The 21,442-nt window shown below is 31.9% G+C and overlaps 1 protein-coding gene across 1 annotated transcript in view; it reads right to left on the minus strand.

Annotated features, from left to right (window-relative positions):
- LOC126756697 (DNA fragmentation factor subunit alpha-like) overlaps nt 1–21,442 on the minus strand; it is a 107,991-nt gene that overhangs the window by 25,693 nt on the left and 60,856 nt on the right. Inside the window, exon 2 of the mRNA XM_050469942.1 lies at nt 11,893–12,111. Coding sequence (XP_050325899.1) covers nt 11,893–12,111 — 219 coding nt within the window. The remainder of the gene's footprint in view (nt 1–11,892; nt 12,112–21,442) is intronic.

Below are 21,442 nucleotides of genomic sequence, written 5' to 3' on the forward strand. Positions count from 1 at the left end.
TACTCTCATATATTTAAAAACATTTTGTTCACATTCTACATGTTCTTTTCACCACCGGCATTCCTCAGCCAGCAAAAGCCACAACAAGAAAGAAAATGTATTATATAATAATCAAATAAATATGGCAGCTTTCTTGTTGCATAAATGTTGCCCTTATGTACAGCTGCGGAAGATTATTCCAAGAAAAAGCATTAACAAGCTAACTCAACTTTTACATAGAAAATTATTTTAAGGAAATGGTGAAAAAACTATGCTGAACCAAAAATCAATTAAAATCGTCAATAAAAGGTAAAATACTTTGCATACAATTTTAACATTCTCTACCGTAGGCAGGGTGTCCTTATACTGATTATAAGGATTAAGCCTTTTATGGTAAAAATTACTAAGTAGGAATTAAAATTTATTAATTTCTCAGCAATTTAAAAGCAATTAGAAGATTGTTGTTGTGATATATCAGCTGGCATCCGTAGTCTAATCCCTACACACAAAGATGCTCAGGTTATGAATAAAATATTCGAATATCCGGACTTAACAATGAAATCAACTTAATCTATTTTGCAGAAAAGGTAGCTTGTTGCCAAAATATAGAATTTCAATATTCAAATATTATTTGATATCCTTGGTGTATCTAACACCAATATGTTAATATCCCGATTCAACCAGCTGAACACTAGTTATTCGTAGAAGTGAAGCTCTTATGTTTTCTGATTGGCAGACAAGCTTTAAGTGCTGTCGATTCCATGTTACAAGTTTCTGAAATTGATATTTTGTATTCGGTAATAGTTGGATACACGTAACTGTCTTTCTACTGAAATTTTATACTCCCAAAGACTGTTAAAGCGACTGTAATTCTCTACTGTATTTGGGAAATGTCTTACGCCTTAGCACAAAGGCAACGATTAGTATCCGACTACAATTGAAAGTAGTTTGAACCGATCCCTCTCATGAAGGAAGTTAAATGTATTTCTACCCGGTAAATACCTTTTCCAAATATCTTTAATTTCCAATTGAGATATTGACTTTTTTAAGCGCTCCAAAATTCAAATGTGATAAGATGATCAATCATCAAACTATTGTTATACAAGAAAACAACCTGCATTCCTATATCAGATAATGGAACACATACACTCAGAAAAGAAACACTTTAAAGTCACTTTAAATCCAGTACAAGGAACTTTAAAATTAAAAATTTTTATGTATGAAAACCAGCCGTATTGAAAAATATTTAATCTTAAAGTATACTAACTAAATCGCTGAGATGAATGACTCTTTAGTTTACTCTAAGGAGCCCTTATCCACAAACCACTAATCCAGTTAAGCAAGTACTGGAGAAGCTTTACGAGCAATGTCCGAAAAAAAGTTTTTGTGCTGAATATATACGGAAGAAAGTTGTTTTCAAGTAATAGATTATTTTCCACAATAAAAAACCGGTTCCAACAGTTGATATAAAATAGTGGAACCCATCGTTCTCTCAAATATAACACTTTATCAAAGAGATCTCTGAGCTCATACTATTAGACAGACAGTTAGACATCCAGGGAAATAGTGGAAATATAAATAAAGCACCTAAGTCGATTTTTTAGAGATTCAAAGCTTAACTGATATCCAATTACCCGAATATTTCTTCTGGCTTCACAGAGGACTGTACATAACAGTCTAAGTCTGATCCCTCGCCTTACTGAGGGATCTGCCAACATGCCAAACCTAACGAATAATGTTCAACTTAAACTAGTTCTTCTGCTATAAGATTACCGCTAAAAAAAATTCACATAAAAACAGATTAAAGCCATACCTTCGTTCAAAAAATGTTTTTTACTTTTACGGCCATGTGTTACACGGCATTTCAGCTCAAGATTCAACAAATAGAAGTTCATATAGACTATAACTTAAAAATGAGAAAGAAATTTGTAGAAAACGACAAACCAAAATGAAACCACAAACTCGCAAGAGTTTTCTAGAGATTTCAAAAGTTTAGAATGACAATTGAAACTAAGCTGCTGAGCTGCGAACGCATATTGAATAAACGAAATACAGGGTACACCAACTTCTCTGTGTCTATGTATCTCTAGCTTTATGGAATTTTGATGGCAGATTGAGTTACTCAAACTGGCTTTAGAAAAAAATTATTATAAATATTTTTCAGAATTAAAAAAAAATCGATTTCGAAGAAAAAATTATGCATTTCTTAAAGAATATTAACTACGAAATATTTCCTGAATATTATCTAAGAATATATTTTAAGTATTCCCGACAAATACTTTTCGAGTTATTCGCTAATAACCAAGCGTTCTTTAGCGCTCTGGATCTGGAGCAGCTGCAAGCGAGCCGTAAATTGTATTTCAAATTCTCAAATTTATGTTTTTTGAACTGGTGACTAGTGATCAAAATCAACATAAAGACCTTTTCATACACCTTGGGCTATAAAAATGCGTACTACGTATAAGAGTTTTTAGAGCAATTACTCCCAAGAACACCTGCCTCGATTTTTATACTCTCGCAACAAAGTTGCTAAGGAGAGTATTATAGCTTTGTTCACATAACGGTTGTTTGTAAGTCCTAAAACTAAAATAGTCAGATATAGGGTTATGTATACCAAAGTGATCAGGGTGACGAGTAGAGTTGAAATCCGGATGTCTGTCTGTCCGTTCGTCCGTCCGTGCAAGCTGTAACTTGAGTAAAAATTGAGATATCATGATGAAACTTGGTACACGTATTCCTTGGCTCCATAGAAGGTTAAGTTCGCAGATGGGCAAAATCGGCCCACTGCCACGCCCACAAAATGGCGGAAACCGAAAACCTATAAAGTGTCATAACTAAGCCATAAATAAAGATATTAAAGTGAAATTTGGCAAAAAGGATCGCATTAGGGAGGGCCATATTTGGACGTAATTTTTTTGAAAAAGTGGGCGTGGCCCCACCCCCTACTAAGTTTTTTGTACATATCTCGGAAACTACTATAGCTATGTCAACCGAACTCTACAGAGTCATTTTCTTCAGGCATTTCCATATACAGTTCAAAAATGGAAGAAATCGGATTATAACCACGCCCACCTCCCATACAAAGGTTATGTTGAAAATCACTAAAAGTGTGTTAACCGACTAACAAAAAACGTCAGAAACACAAAATTTTACGGAAAAAATGGCAGAAGGAAGCTGCACCCAGGCTTTCTTTAAAAATTGAAAATGGGTGTGGCGTCGCCCACTTATGGACCAAAACCATATCTCAGGAACTACTATACCGATTTCAATGAAATTCGGTATATAATATTTTCTTAACACCCTGATGACATATACGAAATATGGGTGAAATCGGTTCACAACCACGCCTTCTTCCAATATAACGCTATTTTGAATTCCATCTGATGCCTTTTCTGTATAATACATATGTATATACATTAGGAACCAATGATGATAGCGGAATAAAACTTTACACATATACGGTATTTGAAAAATATGTAAATGACGGATAGTGAAATCTCGATTCTCACTTTATCATGCGAGAGTATAAAATGTTCGGTGACACCCGAACTTAGCCCTTCCTTACTTGTTTTTTTTTTTTTTTTGTTATTTGACCCACCTACCTAACTACAAAATTGCCCCACCCTGTATAAAAAACTTTGAAAGTAGTGAATACGAAATGATGATGCGCCGAGTGGATATTGAAAGTGCATGCAGAAGGCATTAGAAATTCCAGTAAATCAAATAAAAATTATTGAGAAATGCAAACTAAAATGATTGCATGATTGAGGAAAAAGTGAAAGAATTTTAACTGAAATTGAGTAACATTTGCATTTGCAGAAAGCACGAAAGAGTAGAATCAACAAATATACGTATATCAACTTTGCATCGCCCTTATGTTGCAGCCACTGGTCACTGGTATAAAATTGTATGACAGACGACCACATTTACTCGATATTGAACTCAATAAAAAATTCATTGACACATTTGGGCAAACAATACATGGCAATTATATATGCAACCAGACTTGTTGATAAACATTTCATATTCATGCGTTCCGAGGAAAACACTGCTCACATACCTTCACACACAGATATAAATTCATACATACAAATATATGTACATACATATATGTTTGTACATGTGTTTGAGAGACAATGTATAACATGGCAGCCGAAATTTCGAAGCTGACAAAATTACTTGCAGCAGCACAGCAATGAATAGCAGAGCAAACAATGAGTGCAAATTTAATACGGTGGCAATATTTGTTTTTGCTTTTAGATTTGGTTTGGCAAAAAAACAATTTACAAAAACCAAAAACAAGAAAACATGCAAATTAAATTTCATCAAAGCAAAAAGAAGATCAACAACAATGTAAATAAACTTTTACACCGACTGCAAGCAGTTGCAAGCTAGAAAACAAAACCGCATGAAATAGCACCTAAAAATATGCAATGGAATAGAAATACCACTAGAGATTGCGAGCGCCGGAAAAAGTGAGCTTTTCCTTGTAAAAGCTACAAAGAGATGCCTACTTTTTGGCATGGAGTTCTTTTTAGGGTGCTAGGGCAGTCTAGAGTGCTAAGAAAGGGTCCAATTTGAAGAGTTAATGCTAGAAACAATGAAGAAGACACATTTTCAGGCCTTATTAAATATGTATTTGGGTAATCAGTCCACAGAATCGCTTATTTTAAGAGTTTCACTACAGGCGACGGTGAAAAAAATCAAAAGCGATATGCTTATCCTTCCCTAGCTTCTTGTGCGAATTACCGCTTCTGCGACTTGGAATCTAAAACACCAGAGCACCTGTTAATTGACTTCACAGCAATCTGTAAGCGCAGGATAGAGGCCCTTGTATCCATGTTTCCAAATAGGAATCACATCACCTCAATAGCATCTAACAGTATATTGGAATTTTTCAATTTGCTGGGCTTGTTGAGACGTTGTGACTTAGGAGAGGGCACAATAGCCCCTATCTCGTGGTGCAATCCTCATTTACTTATCTGATCTAATGCTCATCTAGATTTGTTTGTAAAAGACGCACGGTTTTAGATTAAATTGCCGGTCTATTTAAAAAAAACATCAATTTTGTACAGAAAAAATTTATATTTTTGAAAGCATAAAATGTGTTCTCGCATAAGATATTGTAATACTATAGAAAACATGCTTTGAGTACCCAATAGATTTCTCTTGCTAGTAATATAAACCAAATTCATAAACTTTTATGAAAAATATTTAAAAAAAATTGCCAAATTATACCAGTTTAAGTTCTCAGAGGGTTGCTTTACTTTGGTGCTGCCCTTACACAGTTCCTCTCCTGCCGAAAACTGTTTCATATAGAACTTACTGGTGTGTCGAAATTTCCCGGCATTTTATAAAGCTTTGTTGCCTACATTTGGGCTGATAGTTTGTGAATAAGTTCGATCAAGGAAATGCCGAAATTCTCTCCCACTTCAACCGCATTCCTGAAAACAAGAAAATGCAGAAATTTTCTCCTCCTTTAACTGCAATCCAGAAAACTTGGATCACTGCGTCACAGAGGCCACAGATGGTGGCTTTTTCTCTGCCCACATTCGGATGAGAGATATGTGGACGGAAAGGTGGCATTAGAGAAGAGACGAAGTGAGCTTTTTCGCGGATAGGTCGAAGCTAGGAGGGAAAGTTGAGGAGGAGTTTTTTGAGTAAAGCTCTTCGTGGATCTCAGCTTTAGACTTCCTTACGACCGTAGTGTTTATCAGGCAGAAGTGGCGGTAGACGAACTGTTACGTAGGACTGCCAATTCCAGGAAGGTGAGCACTCACTCCGACAGCAAAGCGGTATAACTAACGCTGAGCTCGGTAACTGTGCGCTTAAAGCCAGTCAAGAAGTGCCTGTCTTCACCAGAAAAACCATCAAGCTACTTCATCACCAGACTCGTTTGAGAGCATGGACATAGCGGAATCCCTGACAACTACAAAGTCGATGGATACGCTAGAATTGGCAGCCCTACCCCGCTCACATCAGAAAGGTACCGAGTTCAATCTCCATTGGAGTGCCTTGCGTTCAAGAACTGGACCAATAAACCTCGCTTGCGCTTAGCAGGCGCTGATCGACGTCCAACTCCTGTGCGACTGCGAAATCATTTTAGCCTAGAATGGAGCGCAAGAGATCTACTGAACTTCTTTCCTTTCGCCTTGCCGCAATCGAAAGGGTTCTTACTGAATACCGTCCAATAGTCATTCAAGCGGTAAGGCTAAAAATCTCATCGGACGCTAGTTGGCAAAGGAGAGTGCTGTGGAAACATCCAAGCACTTTATTTTCCATTGTCCGGTCTTTGCAAAGACAGAAGTTGAAACATCTCGGCAGTTGAAACTGTCACTAGCGGTCTCAACCATTTTGTGATAGGCTCAAAGCGCTTTGTCCATTTGGAGGGGTCCAATGATCTATTATATAGGCATTTTAGGTAGCACAACGGTACGATGTTCTTAATCTAAACCTTATAAGAGAGTTAGAAGCACACTAAGAGCACTCATTATGAAACACAAATCGAAATTGAGCTGAAAGGAAAATATGTTCCCCCCAAGAAGCTGCTCATTTGTTGGAACCGTCGATACGGTTCACTATAGCATATAGCAAACTGACCGATAAAGATCTTTGTATACCCTTACCCCTTCGAGGATCAAGCCATGTGTAGAAGTTCACCCAAGTGAGTAAAGTTCTTTGAACGACATTCATTTAGGAGTGGCCAGAAACGAAACTTTTACATATGATAGAACAAGTATCCTCTGGGTAACCAAAGAACATCCGTTTAAAGGCGAGCTGAAATGAGAAGGCCTTAGAACAAGTATCTTCTGTGTAGCCAAAGAACAACCGTTAAAGCGCGAGCTAAAATGAGAAAGCGAATCATCCCTCCTTAGAATTGTCTACTGGGTTTGTGACCCGCCACGTAAATGAGAAGACGAACCATCCCTCCTTAAAATTATCTACTGGGTTTGTGACCCGCCACGTAAAAAACGGCCCAAATGTAAAGTAAAAAACTGCCTCGGAAGAGAAACCCCATTTGATGACGACCATGGCAAACGCACTAAGATAACGATTTAAGGGCATGAACCTGGAATTGGAAAGGTGCCGCTGTCCAGCTGGTTGATGTCCTCGTTAGGGTAAAGACTGACATCACTGCCGTCTACGAAAAGCGATGGACTGGACAAGGACTGAGGCGAGTAGGTTCATGTGGCCTTTACTACAGTGGCCACCGAGTAAGCAGTGTCTACGCCAATAAAAAAGAAGACGATACCCTTGCATACTATAAAAAGTGCACATGTGAAGGGTATTATTGCTTCGGGACAGCCTTTGTTTCTACAAATAATCGAATTACCTTCGCCCGTCGCACATAGTTTGTCGTGTCTACGAAACTCGAATGAATAAATCAATAAAGTTGGTGCCTCCAACAGCCAGTAGCGGAGGTCGGCGCACATAAAAATTACTACGACAACTTGACGGCATGCGGGCAACAGCAAAGTCGGAACTTTCAAACAAAATGAAAGGTAAAAGTTGCACAGAAGACAACTGCAAATGATACCATTAAGTGCTTTGGCAAATTAAAATGAAATTTCAGATCGAAACGATAAGTGGCAGCACAACAGCACGAACAAAGCGCCAATACAAATGCATATAAATAAAGAAATAAAACAGTTGGAGAAACTATATAATAAAAGACAAGGAAGTAGAATAAATCGCACGGGCGACTAGTGTAGTCTCTTGTAGAAGAAGAACAATGAGAATTGATAGAAACGAGAGCTACAAGTTCGGCATGAGTGAGCAAAGTTTATGCCATTGCATGCGATTGAAAACAAGTGCAAAGCGGCAGACAAACGTTCTAGCGCCTTTAAGTATGCAAAATAAAGCGACTAGTGCTAGTAAGTTCTGCTGCTGCTTCTTGTCTATATAATATTTTCGAACAATGTAAACTTTTTTTTTTGCCTGAAAGTACTTAAAAATGTGTGCAAGTGGCAGGAAAATTGTGAGTTGGTACTTAAAAACAAACAGCAGCAAATATATCCAAGGAAATGAGCACGAGGAGAAGCCGACGCCAATCGATACGGCCAACACAATGGAAAGTATGCGGGTAGTAGGTAGGTATGTTTGGTACAAGTGCAGCATTTAACGGTACGCTGAGGTAAAAAATGCAACGTGCAACAACTTTGTCTGTCTGAAACTGTCAGTCTAAATGAATATTGGCGTGCAAGGTAAAAGTTTGCTGCAAATGCGCAGATTAAAAGTACACTAACGATAAAAATGACAAAAAGCACGTGCGCTTCGGTAAGGCAGGGGATGAACGGTAGGCAATAACTTTCCATATAACGGGTGATCCTTGTTGAGTTACTTTTTTCAACAGCTTTTTTTGCTGGATCACGCCAAAATTGCCAGGCATTTCATCATGGAAAGTTTTATTTAGCAATGGGACGCATTTCTGGCTCAATGGTTATGTAAATAAGCAAAATTTCCGCATTTAGAACGAAGAGCAACGTGAAACTATTCAAGAGCTGCCACTTCATCCAGAAAAACAACGATTTGGTGTCGTTTGTGAGCCTGTGGAATCTTCGGGCCATATTTCTTCAAAAATTATGACTGCGAACGTTACCGTCAATGGCGGCCGTTATCGCGCCATAATAACCGACTATTTGATGCATAAAATTGCAGCTCGTGGTCGCGACGACATTTGGTCTCTAAAAGACCGCGCCTCTCTCCACACATTGCATCAATCAATGGATTTATTGAGAGAACACTTCGGTGAGCAGATAATTTCACATTTTGGACCGTTCAATTGGCCACCAAGATCATGTGATATCACACCGTTAGACCTTATGCTGTGAGGATATGTGAAGTATAAAGTCTATGCGAACAATCCCGCTTCGATTCAGCCCTTGGAGTAAAACATCACCTGAGTCATTCGCCAGTTACTAGTCGAAATGCTCAAACGAGTCATCAAAAATTGAATTCAACGGATGAGCCATCTGAGACGTGGCAGCGGCCCACATTTAAAAAAGATAATCTTCAAAAAATAAATGCCAGAGAATGTTCTTTCGAATGATGATAAATATCATTCATTAAATTTGAAATTTTTTCTTTAAAAAAGTAAAACATTGAAAAGAATCACCCTTTATAATTAGAAAATTAAGTTAGCGCTACTATTTTGAAAATTTTTAATTTCATTTTTTTCTTTTTTTTGCTTATTTAAACTAAAATAAAAATAAAGAAATAATTGAATGGCTTTTATATAACAAAAATCATTGCCTACATTCAGGCATAAATGTTAAATAAAGTAAACAAAAAAGAGGAAAGCTCGAGTAAGCTTCGATGTGAGACATTACTTTTGTGAGGTGAGAGAGTTAAAAATAAGAGAGTTAAAAAAAATTTTAATTCCATTTAAATGAATAATTCAGCCATGATTTGTTACAGTTTTTCTTCTTTAAAGCAAAAAAAGGGAGAAAGAAATGTGGCTGTCATAGCCTACATTCAGGCATAAGTGTTTTATAAAAGAAAACCACAAAAGATTTCCATGTGAGATATTATTTTCTCAGTGGTTAACAGAAGAGTTGAAACAAGTTTTTATTTAAATTTTATTTTATTGGAGGAAGTTTGCTTATATTTATCAAATAATTTAGGCAATAGTTTTTTCATTTTTTCTTACTTGTAGCGTAAAGCAAACGCGAAAATATACTAGGTTTTTTAGTAAACAGAAATGTTGCCTACCTTTAGGCACACAGTTACATAAAGGATACATGAGAGAGTTAGCTCGAGTAGGCGAGTAGTGCCTCACCTTCAAGCATTACTTTCCGGTTAGTTAAAAGAAGAACGAAAATGTGTATTTATACAAAAATATATATTTTTATTCGAAGCAATTAATGCATTAGAGAAGTCGCTGAAGAGCTCTTCGTTGAACAGTGGTTGTGAACCACGGAAATGGTATAAAGCTGTAACAGCGGATAGTATGATACTTTGAAAATTTATTTGGAAAGCTTTAACAGCTGATTTTTTTAACAGCCAAACTCAATATATGTTTTCAAGATTATGCAAAAACTGTACAATGTACATATATATTTATTTTTATAAGTGTGTAAACAAGGATTTTTATTTCAATTTTGATCAACGATATTGTCTAGTATATGCTATAGTTTTCATATATTTCAAAACAATAGTGGCGAGTAATGAATAGAGTTTTCCATAGAAACACTTTAATCCAGTTTATATGTCAGTTACACGCTTAGTGGTCCAAACAAAATTATTGCTTCCATTTAATGCCATCGTACAGATATCTGCCAAATAAAAAAAAATTTCCACACAAGAAAGTGCAATGCCGCTAAGCTTTAGTAGTTGATAACGGTTCCGGTGGCATCGCAACTGCAAAATACCAATATTTCTAAAACAGGATGCATGGATTTTATACTTAGCTCAACACACTCGTCATTTACTATATATGTAGTATATACATCTTAATTCGTTTAATCGTTAAAAATGGCAAATTCGTGGGTCATAACCTTTACGCACTAAAAACTCAATTGAAATTAAGCAACTCGTATGTATGCAGTATGGATCGGTTATATGTAGTAAACGTTATTAATCGAATGGAAATAGTGTTAAAACTAAAATGCAGCTCAGCGGGTTGTTGTCTACGCTATAAATTTAGCTGCGCTTAACTCTGCGGGTTGTTGTCCAGGCTGTTTGTGTGCATTGATAAGGTGGCTACCTATCAGTAGATGAATTTTAATCATTAGAAGAGATGGAAATTAAGCACACAAGCAAAGTACCAGCTGATCGTTGATGGATTAGCTGGCTGTGCGAAAGACAAAAACTGGTTTCTCAATAATAACTTTGATTTACTGAATTCCTTTGACTGTACGAAAAGTTTATAATATCGATAACGCCAGTCACATCATTTTTGGGCCTGATTTCTGCATGTTAAATTTCAGTTTCCACTTTCTTCTGCTTTTGCAGAAATATTTTTCGTATCTCTTTTATGTTTGTATTGGCTACTCACACCCAGTTTTATCAGATAAAAGCAAACTTTAAGCGCCACAAATAAAAATTCCAAAGTTTCTCAATGTCTATGATAATATTTTTCAGTAATTAATGGAAGATTTTTTCTCACCGATATTTTTTTATAAGCAATTTAAGGGCAAAACTTTGGTCAAAATCGATTTTTTTTGAGAAACCGCCATTTTGTCAAAATATGTTTCTTATTTCTTCGACTAATTGCTAGATTTAACATTATTTTAAAGAAATCTGTTTGGTCTGCTCAAGAAAAACGTTTTTTGAGAGTAGCTCCCCGAGATCAGTTGTAGTGCCTCTCCAAACAAACATTTTTACTAATACTAAGTCTTAAAATACAGTTATAAAATACTATAATATGTGTAAAAAATTTTGAACCAATAAATTTAAAAGTTTTTTCAGAAAAAAATCTAGAAAATTAGCTTTTTTCGGCCTTCTAACTGTTATGACCTCTTAAGATATTTTGGTAAGAGAAGAACTCTGCCAATATTATAAAAAACAAAACAAAATTTTCATAAGAAAATAAAATTCAAAGCTTTTACTATTTTATAATTTTATATTTCTAATAAATTTTAAATTAATTTTCAATGTAAATTTTTCTTAACATTCAAAATAAAAACAAATTTCCCATACAATTTAAGCTTATACATATAAAATTTTAATTTAACAAAAAATTTAACGGTATTAAATTTAAAATAAATATTAATAAATTAAAAAAATATTATTAAGCATAAATTAAATATTAATAATTTTATAAAAAATATTAATAAATTTATAAAAAATATTAACAAATTAAAAAAAAATATAATAAATTCAAAATAAATATCAAAAATTTATTTTCAAACAAAAAAATATTTATTTTTTTCCAAAAGTCATACGAATATCGAAATTTCGCTCCAAACTTACATCAACCCATTTTTCGCCCGGAAATACTGCAATCAATTCTGTGTTCTCGTCCAGCGTACGGAAATACTCCTCATCATCGATTTCCGTGCCATCGGAGTCCAAGTGTATGGTTGGCGGCTGATCGCCGACATGATCGAATTTTTCGGCTACCTTTGTGCGCAATTCCTCGAGTGTGCCAGCCACGACGGCTTTTTTGATATTGCGCGTCACATCCTTGATCTGCAACAGAGCATAAGTGAGATAAATTAATAACATTTTGGCATTTTTTAAATTTTTTTAGTACTTTAAATAACGTTTATGTAACTACAGTTAAATATTTTCACTACAAAAATCTGTCTCTATATATTTTTTCATAGCCAAAACCTAGCAGCAACTTTGTGCTAGTCGAAAAGCACTTCACTTGTATGCTCAGTGCCGCACTCTACGGGTTTTTACGCTCATTTTTTCTACTGCTTCCGCTTTCAACTAATCTCCGTCTCACTTACGGCTTTGCCAAGCAAGCAAATTTAAATTGAATCAGTAACTAGAGCATGCATTTCTTTTGTTTGATTTACAGAGCTGTCTAAGAGAACGCCCAGCTGTTAGCAAAGTGCTTAATAGTATTAGGCGGCATAAAAGTGGGCCTGAGACAAAAGCAAATGTCGTTAAAATTTGAGAGAAGCTTTTTTTATTTTATATTAATTTACTGCAGAAACGACTTCTAAAAGTTTAAAAGTGCATAAGTACTTTACTACCCGACCCATATAGCTTTCGGAGTGTTCAGCATTCTATAGCAACAGCGTGAATGGTTTCAGCAACATATTGAGCCTAAAAACAGAAATAGAAGCTCGATTTCGACAACGCGAACTATAACTGGAACTTAATTTCAATTTGACGAGATCCTAAAACAGACAAATTTGACTCACAAAAAGACAGATTTGAGCCTCAAAATGATAGACTTGACTCTCAAAAAGACGACAGAAACATCTATCGATGCTTTTGAGAAACTTAAACACAAAATGGAAACTGAACTGAAAAGCGATCAGTTGATAACAGCGCCACCTATCGGTGCTTCTGTGGAGCTTTAAGTACTTCCTCAAAACATACTATTACGGAATCAGCTACGCTATTTCTGAGTGAGGTCAACTATAACTGGATCTGCATTTCAAGTTGACGGGAGCCTCAAAAAGACAGATTTGACTCTCAAAACGACAGATTTGACCCTCAAAAAGAGCACAGAACCATCTATCGATGTTTTTTGGATACTTAAGCTCAAAAGCGATCAGTTGATAACAGCGCCACCTATCGGTGCTTCCGCTGAGCTTTTGCTTACTTAAAATGTAATATTACGGAATCAGCTGAGGTATTTATGAGTGAGGTTAGCTATAACTACATCTAAATTTTAAGCTGACAGGATCCTCAAAAAGACAGATTTGAGCCTTAAAAAGAGCACTGAACCATCTATCGATATTTTTTGGATACTTAAGCTCAAAATAGAGCTAAAGAACTAAAAACAGCGATCAGCTGATAACAGCGCCACCTATCGATGATCCTGGGGAGCTTTTTCGTGCTCAAAACAAACTATTACGGCACACACACCGCGTTTATTTTGCTTGAGTTTCTGTTTCCAAGCCGCAGATCTTTTAAGCCAGCCAAATATTATCTTACAAAGGTAAAGCAACTTCGGAAGCGCCATTAATTTCACTCAAATTTTAAGTACTTCTTTACAGCCTCAAAAGTACTCATTGAAGTCAGCGCCATCTATTGATGCTTTCTGGTTAAATTAAAGCTTTTGCGTGTTAAGATCGTGCTTTCACGGCACAGAATCGCGTTAGGCAAATATTCTTGATTTTCTAAACCGCAGACTTACACTACCTAACCCAAAATTGCATGAGAAAAGAAGTAAACTCTGTAAAGCGCCAGAAATTTCACCCAAATTTAAGGTACTTCTGCAGATCCCAAAAAAAAAAATCATTAAATCCAACAAAAAATCACAGCAACGGCAGACTCTTAACTAATGTGCCGGCGTTAATGAGCCACACAAATATCCTTTACATAACCATCTCTTAATGTGCTGTGCGCCTAAAAGTATGCAGCGTAATTTAAGTTATGCCATTTATTGAACTGCCGCTTTGCCACCTCGTCGGCGCGAAATGCTTGCGGCATAACAATTAATCAAACTGCCAATAAGAGTCATTCGCTGTAGCGGCAGCGATGTGAAATTTATAGCTTGAAGTTGGATCAAAAGGGCATACTTACGCAAAGACATAAATTTACAAATATGTATGTAGCATTGGCATGAGCAAATAACGTGTGCAATGCATAAATACGGCGTGTATGCGCCCAAAAGTATGCAGCAGCACAAGTAAATAAAGCGTGATTTATACGGAAATGAAAAACGGAAATGCGAAACGAAATTTAAGATAAAGCAGGACCGGAAATCAGAGCACTAATTTGCAATATGGCAAGTGGGTAGCTATGAAAAAGGAATGCGAGCGGGATTTAAGAGGGAAATTATGTTAAGACAAACGGGTATAGAGAAATCTTGTTGGTACGAAGTTAAGTAATCATAAGATGATATATAAACCGTGGAAGTCAAATTAAGCGCAGCTTTTAGGTATATTTTTGTACCCTTAACAGATTATATTAAGAGTTCCAAGAAGTTTGTGGCACTCAGCAAGAAATGTGGGAGAACCTATAGGATGACGAGTTGAGCTGCAGTTTTTGAGATATCGTTCTGAAATTTTGCAAGCGCCCGTTTTTCTCTAAAATGCTTCACATTTGTCGGAATCGCCGATAACGGACTAATATAACAAAGAGCTGCCATACAAACTAATTAATTGGAATCAAGTGCTTGTATAGAAAAGTTTTTCATTTGAGGAGATATCTTCATGAAATTCGGCTTGAATTATTGCAACAAGCAACGGTACAATCTCCCAACAAATTGTTCAGATCGAATTACTGTAGCATGTAGTTGCCATACAAACTGTTCGATTAAAATCAAGGTCTTGTATGGAAAACTGTTTAATTTGACGAGATATCTTCATGAAATTTGGCATAGATTATTGTCCAAGGTTATGCTACAATCTCCGAAAAAATTGTTCAGATCGGACCTCTATAGCATATAGCTGCCATACAAACTGATCGATCAAAACCAAGCTCTTGTAAGGAAAACTTTTTAAATTGACGAGATATCTTCATGAAATTTAACAGGGATTATTGCCTAAAGCACTGGTAATTTTTCTGAAGAAAAGAGTCAGATCGGATGACTATAGCTTATGGCTGTCATACAAGCTGATCGATCAAAATCATTGTCTTGTATGGAAAACTTTTTATTCGACAAAATATTCTCACGAAATTCAACGTGGATTATTCTCCAAAGAAACGGTAGTTTTCTTGAAGAAAAGAGCCAGATCGGATACCTATAGCATATAGCTGCCATACAAACAGACAACTTATACTAAAGTTCTTGTATCGAAAAACTTCTTATTTACTTATAATAGCTTCCATACAACGGATTCTACATACATACATATATTCAAATATTTCAGCACTCATTTTCGCGCACTATTTTCTTTCCACGTCACAAAGCTTTAATTTGCTTCTAAAAAAAAATCCGTCCTTCTTTTAAATTAACTCAACCTAAACACGATTGCTTGCTGCTTACGTATGTGCATTTAAATAGTCTCATTGGCGCTCACTGTAAGCCAATAGTGTTGCAAACTAACCACACAACCTACACATGTTGCACGCAAGAGACCGTGTGGCACCAACGGAAGCAATATTCCGCCCTATGACGTGGTGGACTCACGCTGAAGCAATTTCCGCGCAAGCGAAGATAACATAGTCACAACAAACAACCAAAGAGGAAAACAAAACAAACAAATACACACACACACACTCCAAAAATTATCAACGAAAAATTCATAATTACTTTAACAGTTACTACTCTTGCCACAAATGTCAATGGTGCGTCGCTTATGGCAACACTCTACAAGGCTGTACAACAAACAAAACAATCGCTGTTTCTAATTCGTATGTATGGCACATTCGCTCGCTTTCGGCTAGCACACGCTGCAATACAATGCCAACATTAGTTGGCTGTAATTACATTTCGCTTCTGTCTATGCTTCGCAAACAAAGCTTACAAGGTCGAACAGAGATAACAAAGCCCATTAGAGCACATAATAACAATTTATTACGCACTCAATATTACACAGACGAGTTGATGCACGAAGCGTCAGCAGCTGTTGTGGTAATCATGGTAATCAAACTATGACTTTTCATCGAATTTGTAATGGTAAAAATTACAAATATTGGCTTGCAATGGCACATGGTATCGCCTATTTTATTTGAGTATTTTAGTTCACAATGGATTATGATTAATGATTACTTAACAAGTAATCACATAGTAATATTTTTGTAGTGAACAAAAATACAAAATTCAGAGGAATCGATTAAGCCTAGCCACGGATTTTGGTTTCCAAAAGTTTTTTGACTTAAAGAATTATGTATGTACATATGTAATCATTACAAAATACAAATTATTATTACAAATTATGGATTACAAATTATAGATTACAAATTATAAATTACAAATTACAAAATATAAATTACTAATTACAAATTATGGATTACAAATTACAAACTACAAATTATAGATTACAAATTATAAATTACAAAATATAAATTACTAATTACAAATTACAAATAACAAATTACAAATTACAAATTACAAATTACAAATTACAAATTACTAATTACAAATTACAAATTACAAATTACAAATTACAAATTACAAATTACAAATTATAAATTACAAATTATAAATTACAAATTACAAATTACAATTACAAATTACAAATTACAAATTAAATTACAAATTACAAATTACAAATTACATATTACAAATTACAAATTACAATTACAAATTAAAAATTGCAAATTGCAAATCACAAATCCCAAATTACCAATAACAAATTTCCAATTACAAATTATTAATTACTAATTACAAATTACAAATTACAAATTACAGATTACAAATTATAAATTTCAAATTACAAATTACAAATAACAAATTACTAATTACAAATTACAAATTACAAATTATAAATTACAAATTACAAATTACAAATTATAAATTACAAATTACAAATTACAAATTACAAATTACAAATTACAAATTATAAATTACAAATTACAAATTACAAATTACAATTACAAATTAAAAATTACAATTACTACTAATTACAAAACTAACTACAAATTACAAATTACAATTACAAATTACAAATTACAATTACAAATTACAAATTACTAACTACAATTACAAATTACAAATTACAAATTACTAATTACAAATTACAAATTACAGATTACAGATTAAAAATTATAAATTACAAATTACAAATTACAAATTACAAATTACTAATTACAATTACAAATTACAAATTACCAATTACAAATTGCAAATTACAATTTACAAATTACTAATTACAACTAAAAAATGAATTAGCACTCCAAAGTTTGTATATAATATCCGTTCTACTCCACAAACTAATTTTCGATTTTTTCCTTTTTATTTATTTTTTTTCAGATAATATTTTTTTTTACGCCCCAAAAATATTCAAAAAGCAATGCAGATAAGATTTTTACTCATTTAAATACCAAAAGGTTAAACAAATAAGAACACATTTCTTCACATACTCGTTTTAATCTCACTGATTTTATCTCTCTTTCAGTAAAACATAACAAGAAAAACATTTTATATCTTCTCCCATTAAAGCCCTAAACACACATACATATAAAGGTTACCAGTCTCCGAAAGTGTGAGTCTCATTACGACAAACGAATATTTACAGACAAAACACAAGACACGAAACCTGCTGTTCAACCAGGCGTATGAGTAATTGAAATGGCATAAAAGGTAAGTGTATTCCCAAAGGCAATGGCTTATAAAAATATTTATGCTTGGTTTTTATGATAAGCAGCAGGTATTTGCCAAATGGAAATGAGAAATAACATAAAAAGTAAATAACCAGCAGACAGATATTTTCGGAGAACGGCTACGTTTATGCACATTCGCGCCGGGAGGGCAAGAATGTTGTAGTTGAAATTCTTGGAAAAAGTTATTAAAGAATTATTAAAGAATAACTTTTAGTTACATATGTGCGAATTAGAAACGAAATGTAAGTTGAGCCGACTGATTAGTAGCCGCACGTGTACTAAGTTTCGATATTTTTTATAAGTTTTGAATATTTGTATATAAATTCACTAATACATCAGGCCAGAAATCTTTTCTATTTGTGTCTTTGTGTATTGAAAATAATAAAATTTTATTTGAATGTTTTATGATTAATTTGCAAACTATACGAAAAAAATTTAACTATAAAAATTTTAATTAAATCTTTTAGAACAGTTTATACAAAATTTTGGGATTCTTATAATTATAATTGTTTCTTATTGAGATATTTTGTATTTCAACATAACAATTTTGAATTTTCAAACAAATACATATAAAAGCAATAAAAAATTTGCAGTACTCTTTATAAAAGATTATATAAAAATATGATATTAAATGAAAATGTAATCAAACATTTGACAAAAATTGGTTTTAAAAAAACTTTTAGTTAACAACTTTTGAAATTAATTTCTTCTTTATAAATAGATTCTTAAATTTTTCATGATATCTTAATTTAAAAATCAAAAAATTTTTTAACTAGATTTCCAAATGTTTGATAATATTTTCATAAAATAACGTATTTTAATATAGCTTTTTATATAGAATATTTGGATTTAAAAAAAATTTTAAAAATTATTCGATATTTTTGATTTAACTTTCAAATAAAAAATTAAAAAAAATACGATGTTTTCAATTTAATTTAAAAAAACAAAAAAATTTTCTATACTTTAGAATTAAAATTGAAAAAAAAAGACCTTTTGAAAAATTTAACGATAATTTAAGATTAATTTTTAAACCAAAAATTTTGAACAATTATACGATAATTTTTAATTTAATTTTTAACCAAATAATTTATTAAAAATTTTTTAATATTTTTTTGGAATTTGGAAAATCGGTAAAAAAAATTCTGAAAATTTTCAATTTAATTAGAAAAGAATTAAAACTTACTAAATCTGAATAATTAAAAAGAAAATCAGGTATATTTTAGTATTTTATATATTTTTAATTTATAATTAATTAACATTAAATATAACGAATTAAACTAGAAAAAAATTTAAATTATATGAATTTTTTAATAATTTTTTTAGAATTTTGAAAATCGATTAAACTTTTTAATTTGAAAAAAATAAATAAATTAAAAAAATAATAAAAAATTTTGAATTATACAAATACTTTATTGAAAATTAATTATATTAATTTTTTTCTAATTTTATTTTTTTCCAATTTTGAAAACTGCTAAAATTTTTTTTAATTTATTATTTTAATTTAAAAAATATTAAATTCTTAATATAATTATTATTCTGTCTTTTATTAACTATTTATTAACTTTTTCTTTTAAGAATTTTCAAACTTAATTAAAATTTTTAAATTATACGAATTTTTTAAACAATTTTTTTTTTGGGATTTTGAAATTCGATTTGTTTATTTTTGTTTTGTTAGAAAACTTTTTTTTTTAATTAGAAAAGAATTCAAATTCAAATTTTTAAATTATACAAATTTTTTGTTAACAATTAATTAATTTTTAAAAAATTTTTTTTTTTTTTGGAATTCTAAAAATGGCAAACACTTTTTTTAACTTTTTTTGGGAGAATTATGATAATCGTTTAATTTTTTTATTTGAAAAAAAAAATTAAATAAAAAAATAATAAAAATTTTTAAATTATATGAATTTTTATAAACAATTTTTCATTAATTTTGTTTATTTAGATTTTAAAAATAGATAAATATTTTGTTATTTTAATTCGAAGAAAATTTAAATTTAAATTTTTAAATTATACAAATTCTTTAATAAGAATTAATTACACTAATTTTTTTTTTTTGTTTTTAGAATTTTGAAAATGGCAAAAACTTGTTTTTATCTTGTTTTGGGGAGAATTTTGAAAATCGATTAAATTTTTTCATTTGGAAAAAAAAATTAAAAATAAATTCAAATATTAAAATAATTCGAATTTTTATAAACAATTTTTCAATAATTTGGTTTTTGTTTTTGGATTTTGAAAATCGACAAAAACTATTTTTAGTAATTTTTTGTTTTAATTAGAAAAGAATTTAAATTCAAATTCTATAATTATACATATTCTTTATTAAATTCAAATTCTTTAATTATACATATTCTTTATTAACAATTAATTATATAATTGTTTTATTTCATTTTTTTGGGAGAATTTCGAAAATTGATTAATTTTTTTCATTTGGAAAAAAATTTAATTAATAAATAATTAAAATTTTAAAATTATACGAATTTTGATAAACAAATTTTTTAAATATTTTTTTTTTTGGATTTTGGAAATCTATAAAAAGTTTTGTTGAAAATTTTTATTTTAATTAGCAAAGAATTTAAATTAAAATTTTTAATTTAAACAAATTCTTTATTAACAATTTATATAATTAAATTTTTTTAGATTTAATTTTTTTTTTGAAATTTTGAAAATCGCTAAATATTTTTATTTTAATTAAAAAAATTGAGGTCTTTAATTAAGAAAAAAGTTCGAACATAATTCTAATTTATAATAAATGCAATAAAATGCAATTAGTTTTGGAATTATACGATTTTTTGTTAACTAATATTTAGTTTAGTTTTCATTTGAGATTTTTAAAGAATTATTTTTTTTTTATGAAAATTATATTTTGAAGAAGAAAAAAGAATTAAATTTGAGTTTAAAAATTTTCGAGTATATTTTATATTTATATAAAATTTTTATTTTAATAAGAATTTTTTACCATTTTTTAAACACAAATTTTGAAAGGTTATTTTCTTATTAGTTTTCCTAAAGAAAAATTATTATTTAAAATGTTCCATATTTAATTAAGTTACAATAAAACAAAATTTTCAAACTTGTTATAGCTTACTGAAGTTGCTTGCAATGAAAGCGATATTATTCCTTGCCAAAAAAATGGCTGAGAAAATGCAAATTATTACAGCAACTTCAATCAATATTTGAATCAAAACAACGCACACTAATTTCTCCCAAAGATACATACAAATATATCTATTGGTATATGCAATAACAATAACAAACATGTGGCACGTGTAGACGCTCACAAACACACACACACACTTCACATAGCAATAATTTGCCATTCTGCCATTCACCATTTAGCCCACTACTTGTCAGCATAACGAACAACAATTTTATTATGCTAACTTTCTATTTGTAGCATTGATTCAATGGAAATTTACCGCTGACAGTTCAACATCATTCCACTCATTATTTACGCAATCATTTAATTATTTGCTTTGGTCTCCGTAAATATTTTATTGATACGGTTAGTTGTACCGTTAACAGGCAGCATAATGATAATTGTGTGTTCTTTATATAATTGTAAGTAGATATACAACACATACATATATGTATTTATTTGTGAGTATAATAAAGAAAAGCGAAATGT

This window comes from Bactrocera neohumeralis, chromosome 4, assembly GCF_024586455.1.
Source record: "Bactrocera neohumeralis isolate Rockhampton chromosome 4, APGP_CSIRO_Bneo_wtdbg2-racon-allhic-juicebox.fasta_v2, whole genome shotgun sequence".
Lineage (NCBI taxonomy): Eukaryota > Metazoa > Arthropoda > Insecta > Diptera > Tephritidae > Bactrocera > Bactrocera neohumeralis.